The sequence below is a fragment of the Schistocerca gregaria genome, chromosome 3 (assembly GCF_023897955.1).
Source record: "Schistocerca gregaria isolate iqSchGreg1 chromosome 3, iqSchGreg1.2, whole genome shotgun sequence".
Lineage (NCBI taxonomy): Eukaryota > Metazoa > Arthropoda > Insecta > Orthoptera > Acrididae > Schistocerca > Schistocerca gregaria.
In genome coordinates this window covers 139,876,348-139,888,538 of record NC_064922.1, presented here as the reverse complement: position 1 = coordinate 139,888,538, position 12,191 = coordinate 139,876,348, and the positions used below count along the sequence as shown (strand labels likewise).

At 42.1% G+C, this 12,191-nt stretch overlaps 1 protein-coding gene across 1 annotated transcript; it reads left to right on the top strand.

Annotated features, from left to right (window-relative positions):
• Positions 1-8,548: 8,548 nt before the first annotated feature.
• On the top strand, positions 8,549-11,456 carry LOC126354618 (uncharacterized). The gene is made up of 3 exons (XM_050004382.1): positions 8,549-8,632; positions 9,071-9,295; positions 9,384-11,456. The coding sequence occupies exons 2-3, from the start codon at positions 9,087-9,089 to the stop codon at positions 10,189-10,191; spliced, it is 1,017 nt and encodes a 338-aa protein (XP_049860339.1). The 5' UTR covers positions 8,549-8,632; positions 9,071-9,086; the 3' UTR covers positions 10,192-11,456.
• Positions 11,457-12,191: the final 735 nt, after the last annotated feature.

Sequence of the window (12,191 nt, the reverse complement as noted above, 5' to 3'; positions counted from 1 at the left end):
TTTTGTTGAGCCCAGCCTACATAGGTAGGAATGGTCGTCAAAATAAAATAAGAGAAATCAGAGCTCGAACAGAAAGGTTTAGGTGTTCATTTTTCCCGCGCGCTGTTCGGAAGTGGAGTGGGAGAGGGATAGTATGATTGTGGTTCGATGTACCCTCTGCCAAGCAGTTAAATGTGAATTGCAGAGTAATCATGTAGATGTAGGTTAAGTCGTATGTAAGCTTAGGGACTGATGACTTTAGCAGTTAAGTCCCATAAGATTTCACACACATTTTTGATTTTCTTTATAAACCCCCCCCCTCCCATCCCGCGCTTCCCTCCCCCTCCATTCCCCCTCACACACACACACACACACACACACACACACACACACACACACAACTTCTGTCCCAACTCCCGCCACGCTCACACACACTCACAACTTCTGTCCCAACTGCCGCCACGCCCACACACGCCCTTCCGTGTATGTTAGCGCTGAATCGCACTGTGCATGCGAGAGGGCGAGAGCAGCCGTGCAGTGGCAGGGCAGTCCGCACACAACCTGTGGGCAGTTGGCAGGCAGCTGGTAATAACTTAAGGCCCTCGCGTACCCGCCCTTCTCCACAAGCTCGACAGTTTTGCATGCTGCCTCGCGCGGACGCAAGATAAATGGGCCGCGGCGAGTTTTACAATACTAATTAGTCGCCCACACGGTTCAGCGGGCTTGCTAGCGATCGCCCAGGCCGCAGCCCTCGCCGAGGTTGGCAGTTGCAGTATAGCACGTTGCAACAGGAGCTCGTTACGGACTTTACTGCGGCGTCAAAGTAATTACCGTACCCAGACTCTCTCCATAAATATCACTTATACTTCTGTAGCAGAGTATTTAAGAAGCAAGTCCTCTTTCTCATCAGTAGTCAACGAGACTACGGAGAATGCAATCCCGCGCTTTCTCTCCTGGACACAAAGGCTGGTGTCGGAATGGTAACTAAGCAGTCCTTTACCGCCTGCCATTAGCCTAGTTTTCTCTGAACATGCGGCCCTTATTAACATGCTGATTACAAATGGTAACACTAGCCGAAGGGATTGGTAGGTTTATTAATAGTAAGCTCAGAATTTTGCAGATGATGCAAGAATCCTTAATGAAGCAGAATCTAGAAAAAAAAGCCTGCAGAAAAATCTAGAAACATCCTGATAAGATTTCGAAGTGCTCCAAAGATTGGCATCTTGTTTTAAGTGTTCAAAAAAAAAAAAAAAATCTGGCGTTTCTAAGATCATCTGTGATACCTGCTCCTCCTATTATATAGGGCAGACTGGACGTGCTTTCACCATGAGATACAAAGAACATCCTTTGAGACAAAAACGGCATCAGTCCCCTAAACACAGCCTTTGCCGATCATCTCTTGATTACTGGACAGGTTCCTAAAGCCACTGGCTACAGCAATATTCTGCATACCGAAGAGAAGGGGCGTAGGTTAGATATTTTAGAGGAATTGCAGATTTTCAAACATCTATCTCGACATGATGGCCTCATTCTCAACGAACAGCTGCAGCAGCGAAATAAAAACTTTTCCGGCTGTATAAAGCCGTTGCGTGATTTTTGATTCATATTTCTTCATGCAGTTTGCCGAAATGTTATTTTCCTATTACGTTGCTGTTTTCTTGTATGTCATAACTGACGTGTTTTTTTTTTCTTTTTTTTTCCGGCCGCGGTGGTCTCGCGGTTCTAGGCGCGCAGTCCGGAACCGTGCGACTGCTACGGTCGCAGGTTCGAATCCTGCCTCGGGCATGGATGTGTGTAATGTCCTTAGGTTAGTTAGGTTTAAGCAGTTCTCTAAGTTCTATGGGACTATTGACCACAGCAGTTGATTCCCATAGTGCTCAGAACCATTTGAACCATTTGACGTTTTTTTACGTTACGAAATGTATCTCTGTTTAAAGCAGATAAATATGTAACTTCATCTTATTATTATTAGTGCTTACGTTATGCCAGAATCAGTTTCATTACAATTTCATGTGCCTAATTTTGAATGTACAGTAGCTTAGTTGTTTCTGCGGCTACTAGATACCACTCGTAGCAACACCAAGTTTACTTGCCCACATTTTCTAACGTGGGCACCTCAGTCTTGTTGCAACCCGTGTTCACTCAGGTACGCGCAGCCGTTAGCGGCTCTGTTGTGTGATGCCCTTAGGTTAGTTAGGTTTAAGTAGTTCTAAGTTCTAGGGGACTGCTGACCATAGATGTTAAGTCCCATAGTGCTCCGAGCCATTTGAACCATTTGAACCTTAGCGGCTCGCCATCTTATCTAATTTACAACTTTTTATGACGTCGCCTTTCCGGCTTCGATTTTTTTAGAATGTGACTTGTAAGTACTGCATCTCTTTACAGTTAGTACACACTTTAGTTTATTAATGTCTTATATACCTATTATGATTTAGAATAGTTAGTTTAATTCTGAAGACGACGCTCATAGTAGCGTCTAAACCTAGTCAATTTTGACTTATTATTTGTGACCGACGGCTTATTTGTTCTAATATAAAAAAGTAGTGTCCTACGAATACAATATCAGTTACTCACAACTACAATCAGTCTACTTAGTGTACTGGGTTTTACAGTTTTTTAGGGACATTAAACTGAATAATCATATTGACATGGTTGCACGTACAGAAGGTGTCAGTCTGTGATTCGCTGATAGTATACTGCGAAAACATGCACTACCACCGAGTCTGCTCGCAAATCACTTGCGTGTTCAATATTAGAATACTATGAGCGTCGTCTTCAGAATAATCTAACCGTTCTAAAACATAATAGGTATATAAGACATAAATAAACTAAAGTGTGTAGTGACTGTAAAGAGATGCAGTACTTACAAGTCACATTCTAAAAAAATCGAAGCCGGAAGGGCAACGTCATGAAAAGTTGTAAACAAGATAATATGGAGAGCCGCTAAGGGCTGCTGGTACCTGAGTGAACACGGGTTGCAACAAGACTGAAGTGCCCACGTTAGAAAGTGTGGGCAAGTAAACCTGGTGTTGCTACGAGAGCCATCTAGTAGCCGCAGAAAAAACTAGGCTACTGTGCATTTAAAATTAGACACACGAAGTTGTAATGCAGCTGATTCAGGTATAACGTAAGCACTAACAATAATAAGATGAAGTTACATGTTTATCTGCTTATCTCCCCGTACGAGTATACCATAATTACTCTATCACGCAAACATTTCGGTTTCCACTCGTCTGGTGTGAGACGTTCCCGGTTGTGTACACTGGAGGCCGAACCGCACAATAACGGGGATTCGGTGTGGGGCGGCGGTGGGGTGTGTGGACCACTGTAGCCTGTTGTAGGGTTGTGAGCAATTGACAGCTACGGCGGGGACGAAGCCTCCCCCTCGTTTCTAGGTCCCCAGTTCCATACAGTACAATACAACTCTTTAAACAGGTTTATCTACAAATAGGCAATTTTATGTGTAAGGTGTGTAACAAACAAATCCCTTAACACATATACGTAAGCCACACTTGATACCAAATTTTTACTGCCGGAACCTCTTCTATGGCGCTCACCGCCATCAAGAGACGAGAGTCACCTGGCCCTTGTTCAATCACTATTAAATGCACTAAGTGGGGTACCTAGCTCAAAAACTGCTGCATCCGTTGCCGCTTACTCTACTGAATGAATATCCTCTGGCCCAACTACTAGTCAATGGACCGCGGGGCTAAGTCACAGGAGACATGTACTACGGAGCACCTTATTCGCAATAGCAAATAAAATCCGCTGCTCTGCTATTTGAAACGAATACAAGGTGTCTCTCTTCAACGCTTTTGAATGAAACGTGTATGACACAGAAAATTACTTCACTTCTGCTACTTGCAGTTGCGCCAGCCAAGTATTGCTGTCTGCCTGTAGATGATGTGCTATTGCCTCATCGGTGGTGGCTGTTATCCACCACTATTGCTGCCTTCTTCGGGTTACTCCCTCAAAACTTCACCACCCTGCTGCTCTGCTGCTCACCCTTACTGCTCGACAGGCTACCACACGTTTGATACTGCTCATGGCTGTCCCTTTATACTCTTGTTAAGGGTCTTTTCCCACTTGGACCTGGTTGCACCCGACCTGCTTCATTATTTTTCTCGAACACACCGTCTACACGTGATGGTGTTAATTTCATTTTATGACCGAGGATCGTGGTTATATGCTTCCTATTACGAACATGGCCGTTACCTTTCAGAAATATCGCGTGTACACAAGATTGCCTTCACTTCCATCTTGCAATCAAGGACGGTCGTCAGATGCTTCCTCGACCCTCACCTTGCTTGTCATTTTTACAAGTGGTAGCCACTTGCTGATGCTACCTTCAAGACATATGTGACCATTATTTGTAGCAAATGCCCTGGCCAACTGGTTGGCTCCTCACGCACATACATCTATGCCTGCCAAGTAATTTTCTAGGAAGCTGTTCAACTTATACTCTGACATTTAAGTAATCCTCCAGTCACGACAGTTTTGCTCCAGTGTGTCGGACGCATACCAGACAGGACTGACAGTGGATATTGGAAACATACAAAGATGGCCGGCCAGGAAATTTCGGAGATTTGTTTGACTCCTGGTAGCGCCACACGGAACTAGAAAAATCTGAATTGGGAGATGCTTGAAGACAGACGCCAACTGTCGCCCAAAAATCTATTTGCAAAGATTTGCGAACCAGTAATAAGTGACGAATCCACGGTCATTCTTACCCCCACTATGTATCACTCTCGTAGGGATCGTGAAGACAGGATTAGACTACAGCAATTACAACACGAAGAGAGGCATTTAAGCAGTAGTTTTTGTCACCCTCCACACGCTATTGCAATGGACAGAAGCCGTAACGTTTGGTACCATGCTAAGTACCCCTGACATGCAATTCAACGTTATCTGCAGACTATATATGTTGATACAGACGTCCATCATTGGCTCAAATTGCTCTGAGCACTATGGGACTTAACATCTGAGGTCATCAGTCCCCTAGAAGTACTTAAACCTAAGTAATCTAAGGATATCACACACATCCATGACCGAGGCAGGATGCGCACCTGCGACCGTAGTAGAAGCGCGGTTCCGGACTGAAAAGCCTAGAATCGCTCGGTCACAGCGGCCGGCAACTCGAAGTGAAGTTCTGAACCGTACACGCAGAGCTGTCTAGTTTTACAATCAGGTAAGGTGCCTCTTCTGGAACAACCAGAAAACGCAAAAGGTGAAACTAAGTCTCTATAGTACCTACTATGTTTCCACTTTGATCCACTCACCGGAAGTCTTTGCCCTGATAAAGAGAGGCAGGATAACAAAACACAAGCTGCTGAAGTCAAGACTAAGTGTTCAGGAAAACTCTGGCAGTCTAGTTTAAGATGGTATGGTTATGTAAAACGGATTGAGGAAACGAGGATAGCCAAGAAATCCTTCGAAATGAATCGACATAGTTAAGAAGGATGTCACCGGAAGTAGTCTAACTGGGAACAGTATCATCGAGCATGGTCTGTACTCAAAGATGATGATGATGATAATGATGATGTGCAACTGTATGTGAATGTCAGACTCCATCACTTAAAATATGGATTTGGGAGTGGTTGAAGTGACTGGTAGGAAGGCGTAAGAGGTTCTCTGCTGAATTTCTACATGTTACTGCGGACCGAGACGACTGCGTAGTGAATGGAAGGGGCGCTCGACGATATTGAAATATATGGGAACAACTTGGATATGTCTGGCTGAAGGCCGTTACGAACGGACAAGTGTTGAAGACGTCTTTATGCCCCAGTGCGTGCCCAACGAAGAATCACTATGATGATGGTGATGATGATGATGACGACCTACCATTTTGCAACATCATAATCATTATCATCGTCACCATTACTTAATCACACGCCATGAAGAGCACACGATGCCTTAACAGTTTCCTCAGTGTTCACTGAGTTGGAGTCCCTTTCTTGGAGTGTCGTGAAACGCGCGATTCATTTATTAAATGTTTTCCTATCTTGTCACATCATCCTATTCACGGTGGGCCAAGTGGTTGCGATTTTCGCGATCACCCTCCATTAGAGCTCTGGGTCATTCTTGCTGGGTGTCCTGTCCAGCTCATGTTGAGATGTCGTAAATTCGTAGTCTAACAATAAAATCTGATACAAACAGATATATCGGCTGCGCTTCATTGAGTCCATCTTGGCACTATATTTCGTGTAAGTTACAACTGCAGATAAAACAAATCGTTAGTTCTTTTACTATATCTGCATCACGGCAAAAACTCCTTCAGTCGCTACAGAACGTGTAGTGGCTACGTTATTACTGCTACTTCTGCGACTAATAACAGCACTGCTACTACTACTTATGAATGGATTCATAGTTGGAGCAGGAATGTTTTGAACCCAAATGCGGAGTGAGCCACAGTGGTTTGTTTAGATTATGATGTCCTGTTTGCCCTTCAACACATTGTACATTGTTCTGGAAACGCATAAGGACTAACTAAAGACGGCACTCTATCCACCGGAAAATGTTGCCGGAGCGGATTGCATGCACCTGATGAATACATTACTGTAATTGGAAAAGTTAGCCCTATTGAGATAGACATGATACCGCGAAACCTGCAGTTGCATAAAAACAAAGTTTTTTAAAGTTTCTGGCTATTTTTTCTCAACGCCAATAACTACTACGAAGTTGAACAAGATTCAGAATGGATGACATAACATACTCTGAAGTAAATATCTAGGTTAATGGATAGAGCCTAACCTACCAAACAAAGAAGCTTTCGTGTCACGATTTAATGACATGAAAATGGTGTAGCAACTAACTGTAGTCATCTACAATAAGAGATCTCTATCCTCAAACACCAAAGATACTATTTCAGTGTTATTCAACCGTATATTCTATGTGCGATAGAAAGTGTTACAGTAATCAGGAAACGCCTAACAGAGAAACTGGATGCCAAAGAAAACAAGAGTTTGTGAAAAATCCTCGGTCTCGTCAAAACAGACACCTAATACAGAAGGCATCGGAACCACAAACTATCTAAGAACGTTGAGAAGATAAGTACCACGATTCGGAAAAGAAGAAATGGATTTTATGGCCACGTGACACGAATCAGAACAGGAAGGATACCTAAAAGGATGTTAACCTACTTTCGAAATAAGAACACAAAGGGGCATAGTACAGTTCAAACAGATCAACGAGAACTTCGAATTTCCTCTAAAAGTATCCAGACACGTAAACTGTTTAAGATAAGATACGAAGACACGAAGGTTTCTTAGAGGAGCTGAAACTCAAGACCTAGGAAGGTGGTGCAGTGGTTACCACACTGTACTTGTATCCACGACGAAGACGGTTCAAATCCGCGCCGGGCTATCCAGATTTATGTTTAGCTTGATTTCCCTAAATAGCCCTAAACAAATGCCTCGATGGTTCCTATGGAACAGTGCGGCCCATTTCCTTTCCCATCCTTGAATCAATCCAAACTTGTGCTCCGCCTCTAATGACCTAGAAATCGACGGGACTTTAAACCCTAATCAACCTTCCCCGTCCGAAACTCAATAAAAGTAAAGCGTGGACCCAAGAGAGAAAAGAACAACATCGGAAATGAACGCAGGAGCATTGGATGGAACTTAAAGCTTGGAAAAAGACACAGTTAAATTGATGTACTCCCTGTCTGGTCGAAATGAAGGAAGAACAGGAAGAATCTGAAGTACACAGCTTTATATGCTCCAGAAAGCATATCAAATAGCCTCCGTAGCTGTCTAGTAGGGATTAAGATTTTGATCGCACCATACTTGATTTTGGAATACTGCTTTCTTGCTGGACCAATCATACAGTAGAATAGGCTGCGTCAAGATGAAGCAGTGTAGCCGCTGAGATTGGCTGACGTGTGAGTTGAAGGCCTTAGGCACTTTATGTGTGTGTTTCTGAGTCTGTGTGTGTGTGTTTTACGGCGGCTTTACGAGGCGTTTGACGTGCCGTTAGACAGGCGCCCGCTGGCGCCAGCGGCTAGCTGTGACTGACGCCAGTGGGCAGCGACTAACGACCACGCGCGCCTTTGTATGCACTGTGGGCTCTTGTGTTGCGGGCAGCAGCCGGAACCCAGGGGCTTGGCGTCACGTCGCGTGCAGCAGGGCTGGCTGCGCCCTCACGGCCACCGACGAGGACACTGCCGCCGGTGGTTCCTGCACGAACACCTGCTGCCATAGGTGTCCAGGGTGGCGTTGAGGGAGCGCCAGCAAGAGCCGTGCATCAAGTGATCTACATCGTCCAGTCATTAATGTGGCCACCTGTAAAAAGCCTGAGTAATTAGGTGCTGCAGCGTGAACCATGTGCTGGAACAGAGTCGGCGAGATCCTGGAAAAAAAACAGACAGGGCTTTGGAGCCATGCCGACTCCAGTGCTGTGGCCATTTACACTAGGTTATTCGGATTAGGATCCATGGCGCTAACAGCTCGATCGAGGTGGTCCCACAGATTCTCGACTGGTTAGTTAGTTAGTAAATTTTTCAGTTGGTAGTGCTGTTTTATAAACAGATGAAGACCTCTGTTTTCGCTTGTTGCGCTTCATTTGTTTCAAGGCCTTCTGGGAACTGGTTTGGCGGGAGGCTGACCTGAAGTCGATTGTTGTGAAGTTCCCTGTGCAAGAAAGGATTTTCTAAGAGGTAAGTTAAGAAATACTGCCGTATATTAAGTGCTGTAATTGTGTGGACAACTCATATTTCAAAATTATGATACCATGGTTACCAAATACAATCAGTATGGAGTTACTGGAATAAAGTGAAACATTCTAACCTCAAAAGTGTAGAAGTTTAAGCTGTGCCAATAACTGAATTTTGGAAAGCCTGTAATTCTAATTATTGGCACCAGGTGCCAACAACTGGTATTTTGCACTGACTCACTTTCATAGTGAAATTCATTTCAATCTTGATAAGAATGGAAAATAGCAACTTCAAATGATAACTGTAACCAGTAAATGGCACCCTGCCAACAACTAGAAAATTGTGTGCCAATAACTAGAAAATTATGTACCAATAACTGGAAAATTATTAAGCAATAATTGTCATTGATTTTAACATTTTTCTGCATCTCTTTCATTATAGAAGTAAACAATGAAATATGGGTCCTAGGCGAAAAGATTCATACAGTGAAGAAAGCCTTCAGAAAGCACTCCAAGAAGTAAAGAAAGGCTTCTCATTCAATGCAGCGTCCAGAATGTACGGGATTCCCAGATCAACATTACAACTCCGGTTGAGTAATAAATATACCAAACCATCCCATGGGCCAGCGCCTATACTGAGCACAGAGGAGGAAAACACCCTTGTTTGGTGAGTATTCCTACCCCTGTAGATAGACTCATTGACAATTTACAAGTTAATTCATTAAATCTGACAATATTCATAATTATCTTTTCAGGTTGATCTTTGAATGTCCTCGTAAGGGATTCCCACGGCGAAAACAAGATATTGAGGCAAGCGTGCAAGAATTTCTTCATAACAGTAAACGTCCTGATCCTTTTAAGGATGAGACCCCTGGTAACAAATGGTATTCTGCCTTTTTAAAAAGGCATCCGGAAGTTTCTGAAAGAACACCTGAGGGTGTAACTGCTTCAAGTGCTTGTGTTAGTGAACAAGACGTGAGACGATGGTTTACGTCCACAGAAGACCTCCTTAAGGAGGAAACTGTATTTGATGTGCTGTCATATCCAAGCCGAATTTTCAATGACGATGAAACTAATTTTGTTCTATGCCGTAAGAAAGATATTGTACTTGCACTCACGGGCTGTAAAAATGTCTATGAAGTAGAGAAAGGTCCAGCCAAAGCTACTCTCACTGTCATGTGCACATTCTCAGCAGATGGAAAGATGTGCCCTCCAATGATAATTTACCCGTACCAGATAATTCCTACCAACGTTATCAGCAAGGTTCCTGAAAAGTGCGGCATCGGGAGAAGCGACAATGGACGGATGAAATCTGAAGTTTTCTTCGAGTTCATAGCTAACGTTTTTCATCCATATCTCCAAGAAAATAATATCCTACGGCCAGTTATTCTGTTTGTTGATGGGCATAAAACCCATTTAACATACTACTTGAGCGAGCTGTGTAAAGATCTTAAAATTATTCTGACATATTTGTATCCCAATTCTACACGAATATTACAGCCTGCTGATGTTGCTGCCTTCAGACCTCTCAAAAGTGAATGGAAGAATGCTGCATTCACATAGCAAACAAACAACGGTGGAAAAGCTATAACTAAAGAGGACTCTGCACCAGTCTTGAAAGAAATGATTGAAAAAAATGGACCTTGAAAACACAATTAAAAATGGTTTCAGAGCTACCGGGTTGTACCCATGGAACCCAAATAACATTGATTTCTCAAAGTGCTTGGGTAGGAATGTTTCTAACCGCAATAATATTAACAGCAACAGCAGTAAGTCAGCAATCCTGCCTCTTCCATACGACACTTTTGTTCATGTTGTTGGAGAAGAGAAAATAAATGAATTTGAGACTATACAGAATGTGACAGAAAAAGCTCATGGAGAAGATTTCTTTCTTCCATATCTGCTATGGAAGTTTTATCAAAATGAAAACCAAAAACAGGAACAGAAAGCGACTGAAATCACGCCAGACTGAAATCACGCCAGATACTAACATGTCCCTTTCTGATGAAAAGCTGAACATTTCAAATCCACAACATGCCTCGAGTGAAGAAGCCAGCCAGAGTTCATCAGGAAGAGATGACACAGAAGATACGCCTATAGTAAATAAAACTCCAACCAGATGTATAAACGAAGTGCTTCTTTGGCCAGAAACGCCAAAAAGGAAAGGAAAGCGACAAGTGGAACGAGTCCCATTTGTTTTAACCTCAAGAAAGTGGAATAACCTGCACGAGGAAAGGTAAAAATGAAGTAGGATGCCATGAAACAGAAAGAAAAACGAAAGCAGGAAAGAGAAGAGAAGAAAATGAAAAAGGAAGCTACTCAACAAATTAATAAAAAGAAGAAAATGAAGAGAGATACCAGCATTCTGACAGAGCTGACATCCAAAGCTAAGCATTCAGAGGTTGAGAACGCTCCAGCTTCTACAAGTGGTTACATGAGAAATAAAGAAAAAGAGTTTCGTGGAATGTGCTTCAAATGTACAAGAAGTGTTTCTTCCAAGAAGGGATATGAATGTAATAGCTGTAAAAAACTTTTCCACTCTACATGCATCCCAGATGATTCAGATGACGATCTCTTTGTATGCCATTGATTGTTACGTGTTACATGATAGTGACAATACTGATGCCTTTGATGATGAAAGTGATTTCTCCAAATCGATGGAATAAATTCTTACTGCTTGCATCACACAAAGGCCTATGCATAGCAGTTCTCCAGGAATAGTACTCACACAAAGCAAAGGACTGAGAAAAAACTCAATTTGGTGTTTCTGTAATTCATAGTTGTATTTGTATAAAGAGTTATATAATTTTACTGAATTAATAAATTGATTCTCAGTTTTTCTTTATTTTCTTAATTTTTACCTTCTATAGCATTACCAAGTATTGGGAACAGCTTGTGACAGCTAGTTGTGAGTAATAATATTATTAATAATAAGTAAAGTCGTTATAAATTGGGGGTGCCTATGACTGGTAATGTGCATGCCAACTACTGGAAAATTGTGCCAATAACTGGTAAAATTTTACATGTTTTAAGCAACTTATTTCACATGAAAAATAAAGTATAAAACTTTCGCAATTGTAATATAATGTTACTTTAATATTCTAGTATGTTTTGTGTTAGAATCATACTACAAGCAAGGAAAGTATTGAGGATACATAATTTACCATACAAACATGTTCTTAAAGTGCCAATAATTGGGTGGTTTACCATATATATTACAATGCAGAGTTAAAGATTAATATTTCTATTCTTTACCCCATTCCCTTAAATGGCACAAAATGCATATACTATATTTATGGATTTATTTATTCGTATTCAAAAATTCATCTATGGTATAGAAGGAGTTGTCAAGCAGATATGATTTTAATTTATTTTTGGAGTTATTACTGCTGTCTGTCAGACACCTTATTTCATCTGGTAATGTGTCGAAAATTTTTATAGCAGCGTATTTTACCCGTTTCTGTGCCAAAGATAGGTTGAGCAAAGGATAGTATAAGTCTTCCTTTTTTCTGATATTATAATCATGAATATCGCTGTTGTTTTCAAACTGGTCCATGTTGTTT

Excerpts from the sequence above, each read along its gene's own strand:
- LOC126354618 (XM_050004382.1), top strand. The coding sequence starts at position 9,087 with ATGGGTCCTAGGCGAAAAGATTCATACAGTGAAGAAAGCCTTCAGAAA. Across the intron at positions 9,296-9,383 it reads GAGGAAAACACCCTTGTTTG|GTTGATCTTTGAATGTCCTC; the intron begins GTGAGTATTCCT and ends TTATCTTTTCAG.